Source organism: Hyla sarda, chromosome 9 (assembly GCF_029499605.1).
Source record: "Hyla sarda isolate aHylSar1 chromosome 9, aHylSar1.hap1, whole genome shotgun sequence".
Lineage (NCBI taxonomy): Eukaryota > Metazoa > Chordata > Amphibia > Anura > Hylidae > Hyla > Hyla sarda.
The window spans coordinates 171,440,165-171,463,954 of NC_079197.1; the positions used below are offsets into that span (position 1 = coordinate 171,440,165).

General features: G+C 41.5%; 1 protein-coding gene across 1 annotated transcript; it reads right to left on the reverse strand.

Moving 5' to 3' along the window:
* Window positions 1-1,494: 1,494 nt before the first annotated feature.
* Window positions 1,495-23,722, reverse strand: LOC130291038 (putative surface protein SACOL0050). The gene is made up of 9 exons (XM_056539375.1): window positions 23,544-23,722; window positions 16,639-16,746; window positions 16,051-16,269; window positions 15,843-15,965; window positions 11,034-11,123; window positions 10,363-10,500; window positions 6,387-6,539; window positions 5,918-6,038; window positions 1,495-4,670 (listed from the first exon to the last, which is right to left on the reverse strand). Exons 1-8 carry the CDS (start codon window positions 23,709-23,711, stop codon window positions 5,949-5,951), a joined length of 1,089 nt encoding a protein of 362 aa, XP_056395350.1. The 5' UTR covers window positions 23,712-23,722; the 3' UTR covers window positions 1,495-4,670; window positions 5,918-5,948.
* Window positions 23,723-23,790: the final 68 nt, after the last annotated feature.

A 23,790-nucleotide genomic window follows, 5' to 3' on the forward strand; every position in this document is an offset into this window, starting at 1 on the left:
GAGGGGGCTCTGGATCATAGAGGGGGGGTCCCGGTCCTCTTCACACAGCTTTGCCCGCTTACTGAACTCGAGCGAGCGCGCAAAGCTGCGTGAGTGGTCCGTTAACCCCTCCTCTGCCGCGCTGCTATTGGCCGGACGATCGCCGGCCAATAGCAGCGTTGCTGGGGCGGTGACAGTATTGTCACCGCTCCCAGCAACCGAAGGTGATTGGAGGTGTATCGTACACCGCTGATCACCTTCTTTTTTGCGGGTCATCGGGTCCGAAGTGACCCGAATACCCGGAATCGGAGCAGATCGCTTGCGTGATTTCGCAAGCGATCTGTGACGATCGCCGATATGTGGGGGTCCCGGAACCCCCCTCGGCGTCTGCCCTGGATCCCTGCTGAAGGATTTCAGCAGAGATCCGCTTCCGATCTCCGCCGGGTGAGCGGCGGAGACCAGGAAAAGACATGACGTATGCAAACGTCATGGGTCCTTAAGACCCAGGGTGTGAAGACGTATGCATACGTCATGGGTCCTGAACAGGTTAAAGGGGTACTCCAGTGGAAAACATTTTTTTTTTTTTTTAAATGATCTGGTGCCAGAAAGTTAAACAGATTTGTAAATTACTTCTATTATAAAAATCTTTACCCTTCCAGTACTTATTAGCAGCAGTATGCTACAGAGGAAATTCTTTTTTTTTTTTTATGTCTTTTTTGTCTTGACCACAGTGCTCTCTGCTGACACCTGATGCCCGTATCAGGAACTGTCCAGAGCAGGAGAAAATCCCCACAGCAAACCTATGCTGCTCTGGACAGTTCCTGATACGGACATCAGCTGTCAGCAGAGAGCACTGTGGACAAGACAAGAAAGAAATTCAAAAAGAAAAGAATTTCCTCTGTGGCATACAGCTGCTAAAAAGTACTGGAAGGATAAAGATATTATAATAGAAGTCATTTACAAATCTGTAACTTTCTGGCACCAGTTGATTTAAAAAAATAAAAATAAATAAATAAATAAATAAAGCTTTTCCACCCGAGTACCCCTTTAAGTTGAGAAGGTTCTGCCACTCCTGCACTATAGCAATAGGTCCATGAATTTTGAGAACCCCATCCTGGGTTAAAGAATTTATGTTACCATATTCTTAGGAATTAAACGATTTCTTTAATACAGTATTTTCCCAAACAGCACACCTCCAGCTGCTGCAAAACTACAACTGCCGGCATGCTAGAAGATGTAGTTCTGCAACAGCTGGAGGCACACTGTTTGGGAAAGACTGCCATAAATTCTAATACAGAGGCCTGAAATTTATGGGGACTGTGGAAACGGTTACAAAACTACAACAGCTGTCCGGGCATGCTGGGAGTCGTAGTTTTGCAACAGCTGGAGGCACAATGTTTGGAAAACAGTGCTTTAATACACAAAACCATCAGCCTGCGACAGTGTAGGCAACCTATGACCCCTATGGAATAAAGGACGACGTAGACACAATAATTCCACGAGAAAGAGGAAAAATTAACTTGACATTTTAATTTTTGTAAAATTGGTTACAAGACACTACACTATATTTAAAAGCACAGAACGAAAAGTGAACGACTGGCTGACAGTGGGGTCATTTACAAACATAGAGAAGTGATGGTATATATAGCACATGTAGCCGCGTGTATCTATATCGCATGTATTGTGCCGCACCTCATATAACGTCATTGGCGTCTTATATCGGATACAGGGCGACCTTTACTGAAATGTCTATAGGGAAGTAATACCTTCCCCCAAGTGCTGTATGCAATCCAGACCGGGCGCCATATTCATCCGATGAAGACTACTCCAAGACTGGTAAATTTCAAAAATCTTCACCTTCGACCTCAATGTAATGTTTTGACCTAATGTAATGTTCGTACCTGTATGGACGCACTTCAAGGAAAATGGAGAAAATTGTTCCATTTGGTGCCCTGACCTCCCCACCCCTGAATTATGGTTTGGCCCTAAAATTTCATTTCAACCAGAATAAAAGCCATAAATAATCCTATTCCTACAATTATAGAGGCCCCCGAAACGCGTTGTACTTTATTTACGTTAGAAGCCGAAGAGGTCTCCGGCAAATCGACTATCCATTGGACAGCCCTGAAATGGCTCATGTTTCAATCAATTGCAATAAAAACCAGTGATCCGCCCATCCACTAGAATCTTGTTTAGCAGAGCCTGAAATGCGTTGTGTTCCATTTCCGTTTAAAAATAAAAATGCTGGTTCCTTCATCCCATGAACTATCCTTAGGCCAATCCTGAAATTCCGTAAAATTTCATTAAAAAATAAAAAAAAATTAATAAAAAAATTATATTGTATATAATATAATCCTCTAAGGCCAATACTGAAATTCCATACATTTCATTAATAATTTTTTTTATATATATATATATATATAAGTCTATATATAGCTTCCAATCACTTTACCTGAAATGCGTTGTATTTCGGTTCATTTATATAACCACTGGCGTCTCCAGCCATTTAGCAATTTTTTTATCAATTCTAAAATGGCTCATTTAAATTTAACCTTGACAAAAAAAAGGATTGATGTCCCCTATTTCACTTGACTACTCATTAGCAGACCCTGAAGTGCGTTGTCTTCCATTTACATTAAAAACTGTTGCCATGAAGCATCCTGACTTTAGCCAAACCCTAAAATGGCTTAAAGTTCATTTATTTTAACTGCATTAAAAAACACTGTTTCCCTATCTATTCTATAAAAGACCCCAAAACGCATTGTACCTCCATTTACATTAACAACCGTTGCCTTGAACCCCTGAACTATCCTGACTTTAGCCAGCCCAGAAATGCCTTTAATTTAATTTAATAAAACACCAATGATTCTTCTATCCACTTGACTATTCCTTACTGGACCCTGAATTGAAACTACATCCCTTCCCCTTATCCCCTTACACCCTTCCCTTCAATTCCCTGGTTGGAGTTGATGGACGTATGTCTTTTTTCAGCCATACAAACTATGTAACTATGAAACACAAAGTCTTCCAGTTCCTTTATATTACGTATCACTGGGTTCCGTTTACATGAAAACCTGTTGCCTTGAACTATACTGAGTTTAGCCAACCCCCAAAATGCCTCAATTCATTTCAACTACATTAAAAACCATTGATGCCGCCCATCCACTCGACCCTGAAACGCGTTGTACTGCATTTACATTACAAACCTCTGATGCTTCTGGCCACTTCACTATACATTGTCTAATCCCTAAATGTGTTGGGCTCTATTTCATTTACAATAAAATCCACTGATGTGTGCACCCCTCAAATTCAACCCCCACCTTATTTAAAAGGGGTTCTCCACCATAAGGTAATTTTAGTATGTACCTGGCAGGCAGTAATGGACATGCTTAGGAAGGATCTGCGCTTGTCTTGGGGCTAAATGGCTATGTTGTGAGATTACCATAACACTGTGGCTAGCTTTTTTGTGAATTGGAATCTCCTGTTTGACTTTTCTTCTTTTGCCTACAAATCCCATAATTCCATTTTCCTCCCTCCCACACATCAGCCACCCCACCCATTGAAACATAAATGAGCTGCATCCATTCAAAAGACCTGTGGTTCTCAATCAGGGTACCTACAGCTGTTGCATTAGTTGCAGATTGATCTCTCTCCCACCAAGTGATCCCTCCACCCATTGAAGCAGACAGGCTTCCTGTCATCAGCTGACTAGTGAGTCAGGTCTCTGCCGCATTGCAAACTGGGAAAAATCTGAGATAGCAGTCATTTTGTATGCTGGTAAAAATAAATATAGGGGTGAAAATCTCAAGAATTATGAGAAAATCGTCACACACAGGTACAGACACTATATTATGAGCTACACTAACTTTACAGCCCCTGTAGCATAGTCAAATAAAAAAAAAATCCTGGAATACCCCTTTAATGTTCTTTGGCATACCCTGAAACGCGTTGTGTATCATTTACTATAATGACCCCCTGGTACCTGCAGCTTATCAACTCTTTGGCTGAATAGAAAAAGTGTTGCACGTCATCATTTTATCTACTTTGGTTCCTACTAGAATTCAACTACACTTTTCCATTTACCATGAAACGCGTTGTATACTTCTGCTTCACTCTTATGTACTGGACTTATTACTAAGACTTTTATATATATTTTTTTTTTATAAATGAGCGAGTGGCACATAACTTATCCCTCCAGCTACATGTGAATAAATACATCACCACGTTGCATTTTTTTCCTGTTCTTTAGGTTGTAAATGGCCCCAGGTCTCCGTAAAAAAAAAATTATATTTTTTTTAAACCTGAATGGAACACGTAAGAAGCTGAGCGGAATAAAAAGCCAGAAAAAAAACAAAAACATCTTAACTTTAGTAAAGTTATGATAAAAAGGAAGAAAAAAAATAATAAACTCTACCTCGTAACAATTCACATTGGTAGAAATGATATTTCGGCAGCAAAATTACAAGAAAGCAAAACATTTTTAAAAATGTAAAATAAAAAAAGGAGTATTTGAGGCTGCCCGCTCCGGCTACACACACGCACACACAGTAAAAAGGAAAGAAAAAACAACATCACTATAACACGTCAAAATGTACATCCGTATACTGCCCCCAAAACTACAAAACATGTCATCGGGCCGCGCCGCCTCCTCTAAGGTCAAGATGCTGTGTCCTGCTCACCCAAATGTTTTCCTGCAGAAGAAGAAAATAAATAAATAATAATAAAATAAGATACAATGTATTCATATAAGCATTGGTTACTGCCTATACATCAGTGTTTCCCAACAGGGGTGACACCAAAAACAATAGTGTAAACCAATGATAAAATTCTCCCCATATTGTCTACTGATTCATTGCTATGTGATTTTGCAGGAACGCAGCTTAAAGAACTGCTCGGACATTATTAATTAAAAAAAAAAAAAAAAAAGAAGGGGCATTACTAAATCTATAAATAAATAAAAAAAATATATAAAAAAAAATGCAAAGGCATTATCTATAAAAATAAATAAATGCCAATAAAATGCACGGTCATTATCAGAGAAATTAAATGAATAAATAAATTAAATAAAAACTGCAGGGGCATAATCAATCAATAATAAATAAAATGAATACACAAAAAATGCATAGGCCTGATTAATAAAATAAATTTAAAAAAAAACAAAAAAAAACAGTTCCAAACGCTGGAGCCGGCGCTGGGAGCTCCCCCCACTTATGACGTCAGACCCCCGCCCCTTAATGCAACTCAATGGGAAGGGGCGTGTCACGCCCCCCATAGACCTGCATTTAGGGGCGGGGCCTGACGTCAAGTGTAAAAGGCAAAAAAGTAAAAAAAAAAATATAAAATAAAAAATAAGAAATGTAAATAATAAAAGTAAAAATACAAAAACGTAAAAATAAAAATATTTAAAGTTAGAATAGTACAAGTAAAAGTACAAAAAAATGGAAAACAAAAAAGTAAAAGTAAAATTAAAAAAAGTAAAAGTAAAAAAAATAAGTAAAGAGTAAAAGTACAAAAAAAAGGAAAAAGTACAAAAAAGTAAAAGAAAAAAAAAAAAGGAAAAGTAAATTGTAAAAAAAAATTATTTAAAAATAAAGAAAACTGCCCGAGCAATCAAATAAATTTAAAAATGCAAAACTGCACAGAACTATGCTTTAGTTAGCGGCACACGTGGCCACAAGTTTGGCAGCCTGGCTACTGCACTATGTGACCCTTTTCTTAGGTAATAACTTGGGATAACTATCTGGTATAAGGTGATCACTATCTGATGGGTGGGGGCCCTCAACAATCATAAAAATGGCTACCAAGTGTCTCCCACACAAGTGCGCTGCAGCTCCATCCCCCCGCAGGAGGAGGGGCCTCCCTTGTCATGATGGTTGGGGGTCTGGGCAGTCAGCTTTAGAATGTTAGGTAGATATGAGCTTCAGGAAATCTTTGTTACCAGTTGAAGAATTGTCCCCACAGCTGCGGATTTATTCGTCAGAGTCCGTCTCATCGATCTTCTGGCCGTCGTCCTCCTCCTTGTCGTCGTGCGTCTCGTTCTCGTCTTCTGAATCTTTTGCCTGCAAGAGACAGACCCACCAATACAGCGCCTCCTCATCTGTATCTACATCCATAACAGGGACCTTTACATCACTGCCCGTCTTCTCTTCCACTGAAGGCGGCGCCCCCCTTGTCTACAGGTTGTGTCCGGTATTAACTGGGAGGCCACAAATAACAGACTTGACCTACAGACAAGAGCGGCGCCGTTACATCACAACTCTCTGTATATTCACTTGTAGGACAGGTTTGCCGGACCGTATCTCAAATCATTGTGGGGCCTTAAGTTTTTTAGGCTTCGAGGTGCAGGGATGCAGAGGATTCCCTGTATAATCCTGGATCGGGTATTTGCCGCTTTATCAGCGTCTTACCACAATGCTTGGTACGGGTGCACTGATGTTAATACTCTTTGGTCTTCCTCTCGGACGCTTTGGGGTTAGGGGTTTTACAGGGCTGGGGTGCAAATGAATCTTCTTTGGACGCCCCCGTTTCTTTATTTCATGAGTCCCCGATAACAACGCTAGCTGAAAGAGAATGGAGAAAAGTGGTGACGAGTGTTCACATAAGGAAAGGACAGATCCTGCTGCTCCTAGAAAATTATTAAAGGGGTTCTCCGCTGCTCAGCGTTTGGAACAAACTTTTCTGAACGCGTCGCCGGGAGCTTGTGACATCATAGCACCGCCCCTTCACGATGTCCCGCCCCGCCCCCTCAATGCAAGTCTATGGGAGAGGACGTGGCAGCTGTCATGCCCTTTCCTTTAGACTTGCATTGAGGGGGCATATCATGACATCATGAGAGGGCGGGGCTATGATGTCACAAGCTCCCGGCGCCGGCTCTAGCGTTTGGAACAGTTTGTTCCAAACGCTGAGCAGTGGAGTACCCCTTTTAAAGGGGTACTCCAGTGCAATAGAAATGTTTTCAAATCAACTGGTCCCAGAAAGTTAAACAGATTTGTAAATTACTTCCATGTTAAAAATCTTAATCCTCCCAGTACTTAGCTGCTGTATGCTCCAGAGGAAGTGGTGTAGTTCTTTCCAGTCTGACCACAGTGCTCTCGGCTGCCACCTCTGTATGGAACTGTCCAGAGTAGAAACAAATCCCCATAGCAAACAGTTCCTGACATGGACAGAGGTGTCAGCAGAGAGCACTGTGGTCAGACTGGAAAGAACTACACAACTTCCTGTGGCACATACAGCAGCTGATAAGTACTGGAAGGATTAATATATTTTAATAGAAGTAATTTACAATTACAATCTGTTTAACTTTCTAAAGCCAGTTAATATGAAGATTAAAAAAAAAAGTACTAAATAAAATGAACACAGAAAAAAAAACAAATGCACAAGCATGATCAACCAATAAAATAAAAAATAAATAAAAAACAGCACACATTGCTTTATTTAAAGGGGTACTCCGCTGCTCAGGGTTTGGAACAAACTGTTCCAAATGCTGGAGCCGGCGCCGGGAGCTCGTGACGTCATAGCCCCCCCTTCATGACGTCATGAGGGGGCGGGGCACTGACGTGAATCATCCTGATGAGTCATATATCTATCCTTATAGTTTTCCACCGGAGTACCCCTTTAAGGTAAGACTGGGGGGGTAAGGGTTGGGGCCTCACTATAAAAGGTGAGGGGAAAGTGCTCCTTACACCTCCTGTCAGTCGAAATAATTCTGAACTAATTGGTATTAATCTGATTCCTGTCTCCTTAAAGGGGTACTCTGGTGAAAACCTTTTTTCTTTTAAATCAACTGGTGGCAGAAAGTTAAACATATTTGTAAATTACTTCTATTAAAAAATCTTAATCCTTCCTGTACTTATTAGCTGATGAATACTACAGAGGAAATTCTTTTCTTTTTGGAATGCTCTCTGATGACATCACGAGCACAGTTCTCTCTGCTGACGTTATTATAATAATAATAATGCTTTATTTATTGTTGTCCTTAGTAGGATTTGAACCCAAGTCCCCAGCACTGCAAGGCAGCAGTGCTAACCACTGAGCCACCATACTGCCCTTAGCATACATCTGCTATGCACGGTTGCTAAAATGGACAGAGATGTCAGCAGAGAGCACTGTGCTCGTGATGTCATCAGTGCTCCAAAAAGAAAAGGAATTTCCTCTGTATAATTCAGCAGCTAATAAGTACTGGAAGGATTAAGATTTTTTAATAGAAGTAATTTACAAATATGTTTAACTTTCTTCCACCAGTTGATTTAAAAAGAAAAAAGGTTTTCACCGGAGTACCCCTTTAACCCCTTAAGGACTCAGCCCATTTTGGCCTTAAGGACTCAGACAATTTAACTTTTACGTTTTTATTTTTTCCTCCTCGCCTTCTAAAAATCATAACTCTTTAATCTTTTCATCCACAGACTAGTATGGGGCTTGTTTTTTGCGCGACCAGTTGTCCTTTGTAATGACATCACTCATTATATCATAAAATGTATGGCGCAACCAAAAAACACTTTTTGTGGGGAAATTAAAACGAAAAACGCAATTTTGCTAATTTTGAAAGGTTTTGTTTTCACGCCGTACAATTTATGGTAAAAATGACGTGTGTTCTTTATTCTGAGGGTCAATACGATTAAAATCATACCCATTATTATATACTTTTCTATTACTGTTGCGCTTAAAAAAAAAATCACAAACTTTTTAACCAAATTAGTACGTTTATAATCCCTTTATTTTGATGACCTATAACTTTTTTATTTTTCCATATAAGCTGCGGTATGGGGGCTCATTTTTTGCGCCATGATCGGTACTTTTTTTTGATACCACATTTGTATATAAAAAACAATACATTTTTTATAATTTTTTTTAATAAAATGTATTGAAAAAGTAGGAATTTGGGACTTTTTTTTTTTCCGTTCACGCCGTTCACCGTACGGGAACATTAACATTTTATTTTAATAGTTCAGACATTTACGCACGCGGCGATACCAAATAGGTCTATAAAAAACATTATTTACGCTTTTTGGGGGTAAAATAGGAAAAAACGGACGTTTTACTTTTTTATTGGGGGAGGGGATTTTTCACTTTTTTTTTTTTACTTTTACATAGGGGACTATTCATAGCAATACCATGATTGCTAATACTGATCTGTTCTATGTATAGGACATAGAACAGATCAGTATTATCGGTCATCTTCTGCTCTGGTCTGCTCGATCTCAGACCAGAGCAGGAGACACCGGGAGCCGCACGGAGGAAGGAGAGGGGACCTCCGTGCGGCGTTATTAATGATCGGATCCCCGCAGCAGCGCTGCGGGCGATCCGATCGTTCATTCAAATCGTGCACTGCCGCAGATGCCGGGATCTGTATTGATCCCGGCACCTGAGGGGTTAATGGCGGGCGTCGGCCAATGCCGGCGGGTCCCTGGCTGCGATCAGCAGCCGGGATCAGCCGCGCATGACACGGGAATCGCTCCGATGCCCGCGGTTATGCTTAGGACGTAAATGTACGTCCTGGTGCGTTAAGTACCACCTCACCAGGATGTACATTTACGTACTGCGTCCTTAAGGGGTTAATAAGAGGAAGGTAGAGCTAGGGAAGGTTCCCCCATACTTCAGCATGTTCTACTACAGTGGTCTCCAACCTTTGGACTTCCAGCTGTTGCAAAACTACGACTCCCAGCACGCCCGGACAGCCGTTGGCTGTCCAGTCATACTGGGAGTTGTAGTTTTACAACAGCTGGAGGTCCACAAGTTGGAGACCATTTTTCTACTATATAAAGTATACGCAGCTGCGATAGTACAGATCACAATTCACGTAAAGCAAATTACACAGGAGACAAATGCAACGAAACAAAGTAACAGCACTGCATCTGGACTATAGAGGATGGGTTAGGGTTAAAGGGGTACCCCAGTGGATAACTTTTTTTTTCTAATCAACTGGTGCCAGAAAGTTCAACAGATTTGTTAATTACTTCTATTTAAAATTCGTAATCCTTCCAGTACTGATCAGCTGCTGTATACTACATAGGAAGTTCCTTTTCTTTTTGAATGTCTTTCCTGTCTGACCACAGTGCTCTCTGCTGACACCTCTCTCCATGTCAGGGACTGTCAGGAGCAGGAGAGGTTTGCTATAGGGATTTGTTCCTGCTCTGGACAGTTCCCGACACGGACAGAGGTGTCAGCAGAGAGCACTGTGGTCAGACAGAAAAGAAATTAAAAAAGAAAAGAACTTCCTCTGTAGTATACAGCAGCTAATAAGTACTGAAAGGACTAAGATTTTTTTTTAAAATGGAAGTAATTTACAAATCTGTTTAACTTTCTGGCACCAGTTGATAAAAAAAAAAAAAAGTTTTCCACCGGAGTACCCCTTTAAAGTAAAAGACATGGAGAGTGACTACTCACCTTTTTGGCAGAAGGTACTTTATTCAGACTTCCCTTTGGTCGCCCTCTCCTTTCTTGTTTTGGAGTCGCTACTTCATTTGTTACTAGAATTTTACGTGGTCGACCTCTTCCCGGCTTTTTGGGTCCAGATGATAGTTTCTGTAGAGAAGACGGCGAGATTAAAGGGGTGCTTCAGAGGGAAAACAGTTTTTTCAAATCAAACAGTGCCAGAAAATTATACAGATTTGTAAATGACTTCTATATAAAAATCTTAATCTTTCCAGTACTTATCTGCTGCTGTATGCTTCAGACGAAGTTGTGTAGTATTTTCCAGTCTGACCACAGTGCTCTCTGCTGACACCTCTGTCCATTATAGGAACTGTCCAGAGTAGGAGCAAATCCCCATAGCAAACCTCTCCTGCTCTGGACAGTTCCTGACATGGACAGAGGTGTCAGCAGAGAGCACTGTGGTCAGACAGAAAAGAACTACACAACTTCCTGTGGAGCATACAGCAGCTGACTGAAAGTATTAAGATTTTTATAGAGAAGTAAATTACAAATCTGTATAAATTATCTGGCACCGGTCGATTTGAAAACAATTTTTGTCCTCCGGAGTATCCCTTTAAGTACAAGGATACACCCCCACCCCCATCAGTCCTGATCAGAATATAGATGTCTCCATAAGGTCTCACCAACAGAGCTGCCTTGGTTGGCTTCCTGTTTTTGCTTCCCTTTGGCCTTCCTCTTGATTTTTTGGGGACAATCTCACCGATGGGTTTTACCTGAAGAAAACAAAATCACAGAAACGTTGATATATTTCATAACTGATGATCATATATAATATATATATACTGAATGTCCCCTTTATTAGAGTCCGCTGCAGTCACATGATCAGCTCTTCTCTGTATGGAGATCAGACCATGACCCCAGTGATCTAGAAGACTTAGAGCCAGGCCTGATCTTTGGGGATAGACTAGAAGGGGCCAAGATTTTACTGCCAACCTTGTGGGGGTGAAGAGTATATAGAGAATGGTGCAACCGGGGGGAAACATTCAGAGTAAGGAGATCCTGTGGTGGGAAGGTGTCCTAGGAGGATGTCAGGGACTGTTCTGAGGGACACGTGGAGCAGAGTCAGGAAACTGCAGACGAGTACAAAACTGGTGCCCAAATAACATGTGAGAACCCACAACTGCCCTCTAATGAGCACAGAGGGGCTAAAACTGAAGACAAACAGATTTAGGGTCATAGGGGGGAGATTTATCACAACCTGTCCAGAGGAAAATTTGCCCATAGCAACCAGATTGCTTCTTTCATTTTTCAAAAGGCCTCTGTAAAATGAAAGCAGCGATCTGATTGGTTGCTATGGGCAACTCAAACTTTTCCTTTGGACAGGTTTTGATAAATCTCCCCCATTATGGACTGTATTACTAAGTAGGAGAGAAACACGTCCTGGTCAGATGGATCCAGATCTCTATAGAGAAACATGTCCTGGTCAGATGGATCCAGATCTCTATAGAGAAACATGTCCTGGTCAGATGGATCCAGATCTCTATAGAGAAACATGGCCTGGTCAGATGGATCCAGAGCTCTGTATAAAAACATGGCCTGGTCAGATGGATCCAGATCTCTATAGAGAAACATGGTCTGGTCAGATGGATCCAGATCTCTATAGAGAAACATGGCCTGGTCAGATGGATCCAGAGCTCTGTATAAAAACATGACCTGGTCAGATGGATCCAGATCTCTGTATAGAAACATGACCTGGTCAGATGGATCCAGATCTCTATAGAGAAACATGTCCTGGTCAGATGGATCCAGATCTCTATAGAGAAACATGGCCTGGTCAGATGGATCCAGATCTCTATAGAGAAACATGGCCTGGTCAGATGGATCCAGATCTCTATAGAGAAACATGGCCTGGTCAGATGGATCCAGATCTCTATAGAGAAACATGTCCTGGTCAGATGGATCCAGATCTCTATAGAGAAACATGTCCTGGTCAGATGGATCCAGATCTCTATAGAGAAACATGGCCTGGTCAGATGGATTCAGATCTCTGTGGAGAAACATGGCCTGGTCAGATGGATCCAGATGTCTATAGAGAAACATGGCCTGGTCAGATGGATCCAGATCTCTATAGCGAAACATGGCCTGGTCAGATGGATCCAGATCTCTCTGGAGAAACATGTCCTGGTCAGATGAATCCAGATCTCTATAGAGAAACATGTCCTGGTCAGATGGATCCAGATCTCTGTAGAGAAACATGTCCTGGTCAGATGGATCCAGATCTCTGTGGAGAAACATGGCCTGGTCAGATGGATCCAGATCTCTATAGAGAAACATGGCCTGGTCAGATGGATCCAGATCTCTGTATAGAAACATGGCCTGGTCAGATGGATCCAGATCTCTATAGAGAAACATGGCCTGGTCAGATGGATCCAGATCTCTATAGAGAAACATGTCCTGGTCAGATGGATCCAGATCTCTATAGAGACACATGGCCTGGTCAGATGGATCCAGATCTCTATAGAGAAACATGTCCTGGTCAGATGGGTCCAGATCTCTGTATAGAAACATGGCCTGGTCAGATGGATCCAGATCTCTATAGAGAAACATGACCTGGTCAGATGGATCCAGATCTCTATAGAGAAACATGACCTGGTCAGATGAATCCAGATCTCTATGGAGAAACATGTCCTGGTCAGATGGATCCAGATCTCTATAGAGAAACATGACCTGGTCAGATGGATCCAGATCTCTATAGAGAAACATGGCCTGGTCAGATGGATCCAGATCTCTATAGAGAAACATGGCCGGGTCAGATGGATCCAGATCTCTATAGAGAAACATGTCCTGGTCAGATGGATCCAGATCTCTGTATAGAAACATGACCTGGTCAGATGGATCCAGATCTCTATAGAGAAACATGACCTGGTCAGATGGATCCAGATCTCTATAGAGAAACATGACCTGGTCAGATGGATCCAGATCTCTATAGAGAAACATGGCCTGGTCAGATGGATCCAGATCTCTATAGAGAAACATGACCTGGTCAGATGGATCCAGATCTCTGTATAGAAACATGGCCTGGTCAGATGGATCCAGATCTCTGTATAGAAACATGTCCTGGTCAGATGGATCCAGATCTCTATAGAGAAACATGTCCTGGTCAGATGGATCCAGATCTCTGTATAGAAACATGGCCTGGTCAGATGGATCCAGATCTCTATAGAGAAACATGGCCTGGTCAGATGGATCCAGATCTCTATAGAGAAACATGACCTGGTCAGATGGATCCAGATCTCTGTATAGAAACATGGCCTGGTCAGATGGATCCAGATCTCTACAGAGAAACATGTCCTGGTCAGATGGACCCAGATCTCTATAGAGAAACATGGCCTGGTCAGATGGATCCAGATCTCTATAGAGAAACATGACCTGGTCAGATGGATCCAGATCTCTACAGAGAAACATGGCCTGGTCAGATGGACCCAGATCTCTATAGAGAAACATGGCCTGGTCAGATGGATCCAGATCTCTATAGAGAAACATGACCTGGTCAGATGGATCCAGATCTCTATAGAGAAACATGACCTGTCAGATGGATCCAGATCTCTATAGAGAAACATGACCTGGTCAGATGAATCCAGATCTCTATAGAGAAACATGACCTGGTCAGATGGATCCAGATCTCTATAGAGAAACATGTCCTGGTCAGATGGATCCAGATCTCTGTATAGAAACATGACCTGGTCAGATGGATCCAGATCTCTATAGAGAAACATGTCCTGGTCAGATGAATCCAGATCTCTATAGAGAAACATGACCTGGTCAGATGGATCCAGATCTCTATATAGAAACATGTCCTGGTCAGATGGATCCAGATCTCTATAGAGAAACATGACCTGGTCAGATGGATCCAGATCTCTATATAGAAACATGTCCTGGTCAGATGGATCCAGATCTCTATAGAGAAACATGACCTGGTCAGATGAATCCAGATCTCTATAGAGAAACATGTCCTGGTCAGATGGATCCAGATCTCTGTATAGAAACATGACCTGGTCAGATGGATCCAGATCTCTATAGAGAAACATGACCTGGTCAGATGGATCCAGATCTCTATAGAGAAACATGGCCTGGTCAGATGGATCCAGATCTCTATAGAGAAACATGGCCTGGTCAGATGGATCCAGATCTCTATAGAGAAACATGACCTGGTCAGATGGATCCAGATCTCTATAGAGAAACATGTCCTGGTCAGATGGATCCAGATCTCTATAGAGAAACATGGCCTGGTCAGATGGATCCAGATCTCTATAGAGAAACATGGCCTGGTCAGATGGATCCAGATCTCTATAGAGAAACATGACCTGGTCAGATGGATCCAGATCTCTATAGAGAAACATGGCCTGGTCAGATGGATCCAGATCTCTATAGAGAAACATGACCTGGTCAGATGGATCCAGATCTCTATAGAGAAACATGGCCTGGTCAGATGGATCCAGATCTCTATAGAGAAACATGACCTGGTCAGATGGATCCAGATCTCTATAGAGAAACATGGCCTGGTCAGATGGATCCAGATCTCTATAGAGAAACATGTCCTGGTCAGATGGATCCAGATCTCTATAGAGAAACATGACCTGGTCAGATGGATCCAGATCTCTATAGAGAAACATGTCCTGGTCAGATGGATCCAGATCTCTGTGGGGAAACATGGCCTGGTCAGATGGATCCATCTGGGACCATGTAAAACGGGCCTTTCAGAGCATGTCAGGACCTCCATCTAATGCCAAGCATTGCTGGGAGTTGTTTTGCAACAGCTGGAGGCACCCTGGTTGGGAAACACTGGTGTAGCAACTGTGGGAATCTAATAAAGGGGCCATTTAAAGGGGTAGTCCTGTGGCAAACTTTTTTAATTTTTTTTAAATCAACTGGTGCCAGAAAGTTAAACAGATTTGTAAATTACTTGTATTAAAAAATCTTAATCCTTCCAGTACTTATTAGCTGCTGAATACTACAGAGGAAATTATTTTCTTTTTGGAACACAGAGCTCTCTGCTGACATCACGAGCACAGTGCTCTCTGCTGACATCTCTGTCCATTTTAGGAACTGTCCAGAGCAGCATGTGTTTTCTATGGGGATTTTCTTCTACTCTGCACAGTTCTTAAAATGGACAGAGATGTCAGCAGAGAGCACTGTGGTCATGATGTCAGCAGAGAGCTCTGTGTTCGAAAAAGAAAACCATTTCCTCTGTAGTATTCAGAAGCTAATGAGTACTGGAAGGATTAAGATTTTCTAATAGAAGTAATTTACAAATCTGTTTAACTTTCTGGCACCAGTTGATTAAAAAAAAAAAAAATAAATAAAAAAAAAAAGTTTTCCACAGGAGTACCCCTTAAACTTTCAAGAACAGTTGATTAAAAATGTAAAAAAAAAATAAAAATGATTTTCCACCGGAGTACCCCTTTAATGCTTAGTCATGTACAAGACCTCACCTTCACGCTTCCCTTTGGTCTTCCTCTGCCTCTGTGTGGGGTGGACACTCCATTTTCCTGCTTGGCCCCATCGTCTTTTTTGGGGGAATATGCTGGCGGTTTCCCCTCCCGGACTGAGTAGACCTATAAAAGGGACATCAGAAAACATCAGGACATAAGGGTCAGCCCGGAGCCAACATGTCCTCATCAGGACCGTCCGATATCTCACCCTGGTGGGGGACACGGGGAAGGTCTTGTTCTTGCTCCCCTTTGGCCGCCCCCGTCCTCGCTGTGCGCTGCCCGGCATGTTCTCTTTGTTTTGGGGGGTTTCGGACAGGCTCTCTTTCTTCAATAGGGACTGCGAGTGCGATTTCGGCACGTTCTCTCTGTTGTGCAGAGTTTCGGGGAAGCCGTCCTGGTCGTCTTTTGCCCTGGAAATGCTGGGTGGCTGCGGAAAAGGAGGACGACATATTACAGAAAGAAGTGGATGCGGTGCTTGGCCGCTTATCTTTTTGGCTCTTTAACGCAATGTTTTCTGGACGGTGTGTCTCCAGCTGTTGCAAAACTACAACTCTCAGCATGCCCGGACAGCCGTTGGCTGTCCGGGCATGCTGGGAGTTGTAGTTTTGCAACAGCTGGAGACACACCATCCAGAAAACACTGGTCCCAGCTACTAGCTGCTGTAGTCAATGGTGGACATTTCTCTTTAAAAAGATGTTCTGCAGCAGCTAAGGTATATGGACCCTCTCGAGAAAGCCCTTTTTTATGGTTAGAGGACCCCTGGGTATTCGCGCCCCTGCCCGATGTGTACCCGTACCTCTAGATCATTCCCAGAGACGGCGAACAGTTTCCTGCTCTTCAGCTTCTGCGGCGTTGTCCTCTTCCGCTTAGAGCTTGTGCCCGATCTGCGAGAGCTCATAGTGACCTGTAGGGGGAGACACCACCAGAATAGGATTATACAATGGTCAGTATTATATTGGAGCATTGTGCCCAAACCAAGGTGCCTCCAGCTGTTGCAAAACTAAAAACACCCAGCATGCCCAGATGGCCGCAGGCACATGAGGAACAGCTGGAGGCACTCTAGTTGGGAAACATTGACCTAAAGGGAGATTCCAAGTCCCAGGACTAAGTCAGGTCATAAAGAAACTAGAGATGAGCGAACTTACAGTAAATTCGATTCGTCACGAACTTCTCGGCTCGGCAGTTGATGACTTTTCCTGCATAAATTAGTTCAGCTTTCAGGTGCTCCCGTGGGCTGGAAAAGGTGGATACAGTCCAAGGAAAGAGTCTCCTAGGACTGTATCCACCTTTTCCAGCCCCCCAGAGCACCGGAAAGCTGAACTAATTTATGCAGGAAAAGTCATCATCTGCTGAGCCGAGAAGTTCGTGACGAATCGAATTTACTTTAAGTTCGCTCATCTCTAAAAGAAACCTTATATGGAGGAACAGGTGACCATCTATGGGATGTTTCCTCTAACCACTTAAAGGGGTACTCCGCTGGAAAATAATATATATATATATTTTTTTTTTTAAATCAACTGGTGCCAGAAAGTTTAACAGATTTTTTAAATTACTTCTATTTAAAAATCTTAATCCTTCCAGTACTTATCAGCTGCTGTATAATCCACGGGAAGTTCTTTTCTTTTTGAATTTCCTTTCTGTCTGACCACAGTGCTCTCTGCTGACACCTCTGTCCATATCAGGAACTGTCCAGAGTAGGAGCAAATCCCCATAGCGCTCTTGCTCTGGACAGTTCCTGACATGGACAGAGGTGTCAGCTGAGAGAACTGTGGTCAGACAGAAAGGAAATTCAAAAAGAAAAGAACTTCCTGTGGCACATACAGCAGCTGATCAGGACTGGAAGGATTAAGATTTCATAATAGAAGTCATTTACACATCTGTTTAACTTTTTGGCACCAGTTGATTTAAAAAAAAAAAAAAAAATGTTTTCCAGTGGAGTATCCCTTTAAGGACGCAGGGCGTACAGGGGTTTAAAGCATAAAACAAGCGGCGCACACTTCAAACCCTGTGGGTCCCGACTGCTATCAGCAGCCAGGACCCAGGGTTAATGGCAGGCACCGCCAATTGGGCCAATGCCCAGCATTAACCCTTCAGACGCCACGAAAAAAGTTGATTGCGGCGTCTAAATTGAAAGTGAAAGTATCCTGGCAGCTCAGCGGAGCTGATCGGGACTATCACGACGAAATTGCGACGTCCTGATCAGCTGATAGGACAGCGGTAGGGTCATTACCTCCCTTCTTGCTGTCCGATCGGTGATCTATTGCTCCAAGCTTGCCATGCGCCGATAACACTGATCAATGCTATGCTTTGGCACAGAAGAGTATGCAATCAAAAGATTACATGGTATATCCCTTATGGGGGCTAAAAAAGAAAAAGTAAAAAGGGTGGTTAAAAAAATAAATAAATAAAAAAAAGATAATAAATTTGAATAATCCCCTCCCCTAATAAAAGTTTAAATCTCCCCCCTTTTCATATTTTTTAACAACATGGTGACGTGGTACTTAGCGCACCATGACATACATTTACGCACAGCGGTGCTTGCGTCATGCCCGGCAAGTCCCGGCTGCTGTCAGCAGCCAGGGACCCGCCGGTAATGGCGGACATCCGCGATCGTGCGGATGTCCGCCATTAACCCCTCCGATGCCGTGTTCAATACAGATCACGGCATCTGCGGCAGTGCGGTACTTTAAATGGATGATTGGATTGCCCGCAGCGCTGCCGCGGGGATACGATCATCCAGCATGGTGGCCGGAGGTCCCCTCACCTGGCTCCGGCCGTCTCCCGGGGCCTTCTGCTCTGGTCTGAGATCGAGCCGACCAGATCAGCAGATCACCGATAATACTGAGCAGTGCTGTGTCCTATACATAGCACTGAACAGTGTTAGCAATCAACTGATTGCAATGAATAGTCCCCTATGGGGACATAAAAAGTGTAAAAAAAATAAATAAATTGGTATCGCCGCGTGCGTAAAAGTCTGAACTATTAAAATATATTGTTAATTATCCCGTACGGTAAACAGCGTAAACGTTAATATTTTTTTTTTTAAGTCCAAAATTGCTGCTTTTTGGTCACATTTTATTCCCAAAAAAAATTAATAAAAATTTAATAAAAAAGTAAAACCTAAGCAAAAGTGGTACTGATAACTACAGATCATGGCGCAAAAAACGAGCCCTCATATCGCCCCATATACGGAAAAATGAGAAAGTTATAGGTGGTCAAAATAGGGCAATTTCAAACATACTAATTTTGTTAAAATGGTTTGAGATTTTTTTAAGCGATACAATTCTAGAAAAGCATATAACATGGGGATCATTGTAATCGTATTGACCCACAGAATAAAGAAAACGTCATTTTTACCGGAAAGTGTACAGCGTGAAAAATTTGCTAATTTTCTACGTATCCTACGGTTTTAGGTCCGGTCACAAAACAAGATACGGGTCAAAAATAAGTCGACCGGAGTCACTGTTTGACTCCGGTCGACTCATTAAAGTAAATGGATTTCAGCGCTGGTCCGGCTGGGTTACTGGAGCGCCCGGGTTTCCCCTCCCCCAGCCGGATCCGGCACCCATACGAGGTGTGAATGCAGCCTTAGCCAGACTGTATCAATGGATCGCTGATCATACTGTATAAAGCTGTCTCAGGCATAACATTATACAGTGAATGCAATCAATACTGACATAATTGTCCCTGTCAGGAACTGTCCAGAGAAGAAGCAAATCCCCATTAAAAACCTCTCCTGTTCTGGACAGAGGTGTCAGCAGAGAGCACTGTGGTCAGACTGGAAAGAACTACACCACTTCACCTATAGTATACAGCAGCTGATAAGTACTGGGAGGATTAAGATTTTAATATAAAAGTCATTTACAAATCTGTATAACTTTCTGGCACCAGTTGATTTAAAAACATTTGTTTTCTACCGGAGTACCCCTTTAAATCCCATCAGATAACAGGAAAAAAATAATAAAAAAAAAAAAAAACGACCAAAAAGTCCCATCAAAACAAATAAAAAAACTGCAGATCACGATGCAAAAAATGAGTATAGCGAAAAATAAAAATAAAGTGATATGGGGCAGAAAAGGACAATATTATGCAGATTTGTTTTGTTTAGAGTTTTTAAAAAGTACAATACTAAAAAAAACATAGATTGGGCATCGTTTTAGTTGCATTGACCGACGGAATAAAGATAAATCTATCCTTTTTACTAGAGATGAGCGAATTTACAGTAAATTCGATTCGTCACGTACTTCTCTGCTCGGCAGTTGATGACTTTTTCTGCATAAATTAGTTCAGCTTTCAGGTGCTCCCGTGGCTGGAGACTCTTTCCTAGGACTGTATCCACCTTTTCCAGCCACCGGAGCACCTGAAAACTGAACTAATTTATGCAGGATAAGTCATCAACTGCCGAGCAGAGAAGTACGTGACGAATCGAATTTACTGTAAATTCGCTCATCTCTAATTTTTACCATAAAGTGCGCTGTGTAAAAACCAAATCTCCCAAAAGTTGTAAAATTGCAGTTTTCTTATTCATTTCTATCTACAAACATTTTTTGGTTTCGCTCTACATTTTATGGTAAATTAAGTGATGTCATTACAAAATACAATTGGTCGTGCAAAAAACATCCCTCATATGGGTCTGTAGGGGGAAAAATAAAAGAGTTACCGGATTTTTCGCCGTATAAGACGCACTTTTTCTTCCCCAAAACTGGGGGGAAAAAGAGTCAGTGCGTCTTATACGGCGAATACACACCTATCGCGGCGGTTCCTGCGGCCATTAACGGCCGGGACCCGCGGCTAATACAGGATATCACTGATCGCGGTGATGCCCTGTATTAACCCTTCAGACGCGGCGATAAAAGCTGACCGCCGCGTCTGAAGGGAAAGTGACACTAGTCGGGCTGTTCGGGACTGCCGCGATTTCACCGCGGCGGTCCCGAAAAGCCCGACTGAATAGCCGGGTTAGTGCTTACAGGACACCGGGAGGGACCTTACCTGCCTCCTCGGTGTCTTCTCCGTTCAGGGATCCCCTGTATGGCCGGCGCTCTCCTTCCTCGTCATCACGTCGTCGCGTACGTGCGTCGGCGTGCGTAACGACGTGATGGCGGCGACGGAGAGCGAGGATACCCGGCACGTCCCTTCCCACCACACACCAAGCACCTCCCACCACCACAAGGGAGGGACAAGCCCCCCTCTGCAGGATCTGACGGGTCCGCTTTCATTCTTAGGTTATTATTATGTATTTGTAAGGTAAATATGTAAAATGATGTTATAGAACAATTACATAATTAACAATAAATGATAAACAATGTAAAGAGCGATTGAAAGAGGACAGAACAGAGTTACAGCCTTGAGAGTGGGGTCAAACTGTGGCCCTCCAGCTGTTGCAAAACTACAACTCCCAGCATGCCCGGACAGCCGTTGGCTGTCCGGGCATGCTGGGAGTTTTAGTTCTGCAACAGCTGGAGGCACCCTGGTTGGGAAACACTGGTCCAAGTTATTAAAATATAATGTTACTTGATCACCTACGGTGAACGTCGTAAACATTAAATATTCCAAAAGTTCAAAATTGATGATTTTTGGTCACATCACCTCCCGGAAAAAACAAATAAATAAAAATCCATCAATAAAAGTCACATATGCGCAAAAGATTGCAGCCCGAAAAATTTGCAAATTTGCCTAAATGGAAAACCTGAGTTATTGTGGTCAGAATAGGGAAGTTTTAATCAATCATACTTATTTTCTTACAAAAGTCTAAATTTTTTTACTTTTCATAGTAGTACAGTGACAGCCATGCAAATAAAAAATAAAATCCCCCTAATAAAAATTTTAAAGAAAATCCCCCTATCTTCCTATTTCTACATGACAAACAAAACAAAAAAAGTTAAAAAACATTTGGTATCCCCGCATGTGTGCAGAATTGTCCAAACCATCAAATGATCTGGCACGATCTATGTCGTAAAAAAACAAAAAAAATTTATAATAATAAAAATTCCAAATGCCAACATAACTCAAAATTATCAAAAAGTCTAATCTACTCCAAACGACAGGACAATGAAAAACTTATAGGTGTCAGAACAGAACAAAAAACATACTAATTTAAGAAATTTTTTAATAAAATAAGTACCGGTATTATTATTTTTATTATTATTATTATTAATAATAATAATCCTCGGCCCCCTGTGGTAATGTGTAAAAGGTATATTTGTTGGATTTATTGATGATGTTTTATTTAATTTCTAAAAATTTAGTTAAAAAAGACTAATTTTTTTTTATATAAATAGTAATTCAAAAAAATTAAAAACATTATATAAATTGGACATCATTGTAATCATACTAATGAGAATAAAAAGTAATTTGTAGGTTTGATTGCACATTTAAAGAGAAAAAATAAAAAAAATTAAAACACCCCCAAATTTAAAAAAAAAATTTTAATTACCCATTTTCATATTTCTAAATGACAAAACCAAAAGTAAAAAAAAAAAAAATTAAATTAAATAATAATAAAAAACATTTGGTATCAACACGAGTGTACAGAATTGTCCAAACCATTAAATGATCACACGTCGTAAACGCAAAAAAAAAATAAAAAAAGTTTCCAAATGCCAACATTGCTGATTGTTGGTCACATCCCATTCCCCCCCCCCCCCCCACACACACACAAAACAGAAAAAATAAATTAACTCAAAATTGTCAAAAAGTCTAATCTACTCCAAACTACAGTAGTAACAATAAAAGCAACAGATCACAGCACAATAAATGTATCAGACAAACACCGCCCCAAAGACAGAACAATGATAAACGTATAGTGTCAGAACAACAAACATACTAACGTAAGAGAAAAAAAACATTATTATTGAGAAATATATATATCTTTTTTTTTTTTTTTTTTTATTATTATTAACAATCCCGACCCACCCCCCCTCCTGTGGTAATGTGTATAAGGTATATTTGTTGGATTTATTGATGATATTTTATACAATTTTTTTAATTTTCTTTTTATTTAACAAAAAAAATGTTTTTTATATAAATAGTAAATTTATAATAAAAATAACAAAAAGTTTATATAAATTGGACATCATTGTAATCGTACTAATAAGAATAAAAAGTAATTGGTCGGTTTGATTGCACAACATTTAAAAGAGAAGAAAAAACTAAAAAAAAAAATTTAATAAAACACCCCCACTATAAAAACTGCTAAATATCTGTATTTGTTTGGTATATTATATATATATATTTTTTTTTTTTTTGCTTTTAATTTTTTTTTTCTCTTCAACAATTTTTGCTGTATATTTTCTAAACAATTTACTGATGTTATTGAAAAACTGAAAGTCGAACTGGCTCCAAAAACAACAATTCGCAATATGTAGATGGAAATAAAAAAAAATTATTATAAAATTAATATTTATTAAGAGAAAAAAAAAAATAATAATGCAAAAAATAAAATTAAAGTTTTTCTGGGTGATTATGGGTTAATTCGGTTTTATTTCCAGGCGCGCTGATGTCTATGGCGCCTGACACACTGTACCGCACCGCCGATCTCTGCAGTAATAAGAGCAGGAAACATCGCATGCGACCGAGAAGTCCAGCACAATGCAGCAGAAGTTACTGCAGGGGGCGCCCGCCGTGATCCGGGTATACAGGAGGCCGCCTGCTGACCGGCAGGACCCGGGGGTTGTGCACACGGTGCGGTTCGCACTCACTCACCCAGAGACGTCTCCGAAGATTCAGCGAGGGCCGCGATCGGCAGGGGCGACAGTCAGAGCCGTGCACAAAGCGGGAGAGAGCTGGGCCCGCCCCTTCCTGTCCGTCCAGCGTCACTTCCGGCGGCAGACCCAGCCCCCCTGTACTCCATGTATATTCATCATAACACATATGTCCTCACTTGCGTACAGTCATCATAGGATTAAACGCTGGCCGCCATCTTTGCGAAGACCAATCTTCGCCTTTACCA

Coding starts and splice junctions, on each gene's coding strand:
- LOC130291038 (XM_056539375.1), bottom strand. CDS start 23,711: ATGTGTTATGATGAATATACATGGAGTACAGGGGGGCTGGGTCTGCCG. Junction 11,124..15,842: donor GACCAAAGGGAAGCGTGAAG/GTGAGGTCTTGT, acceptor TGTTTTCTTCAG/GTAAAACCCATCGGTGAGAT. Junction 6,039..6,386: donor CACCCGTACCAAGCATTGTG/GTAAGACGCTGA, acceptor TGTCTCTTGCAG/GCAAAAGATTCAGAAGACGA.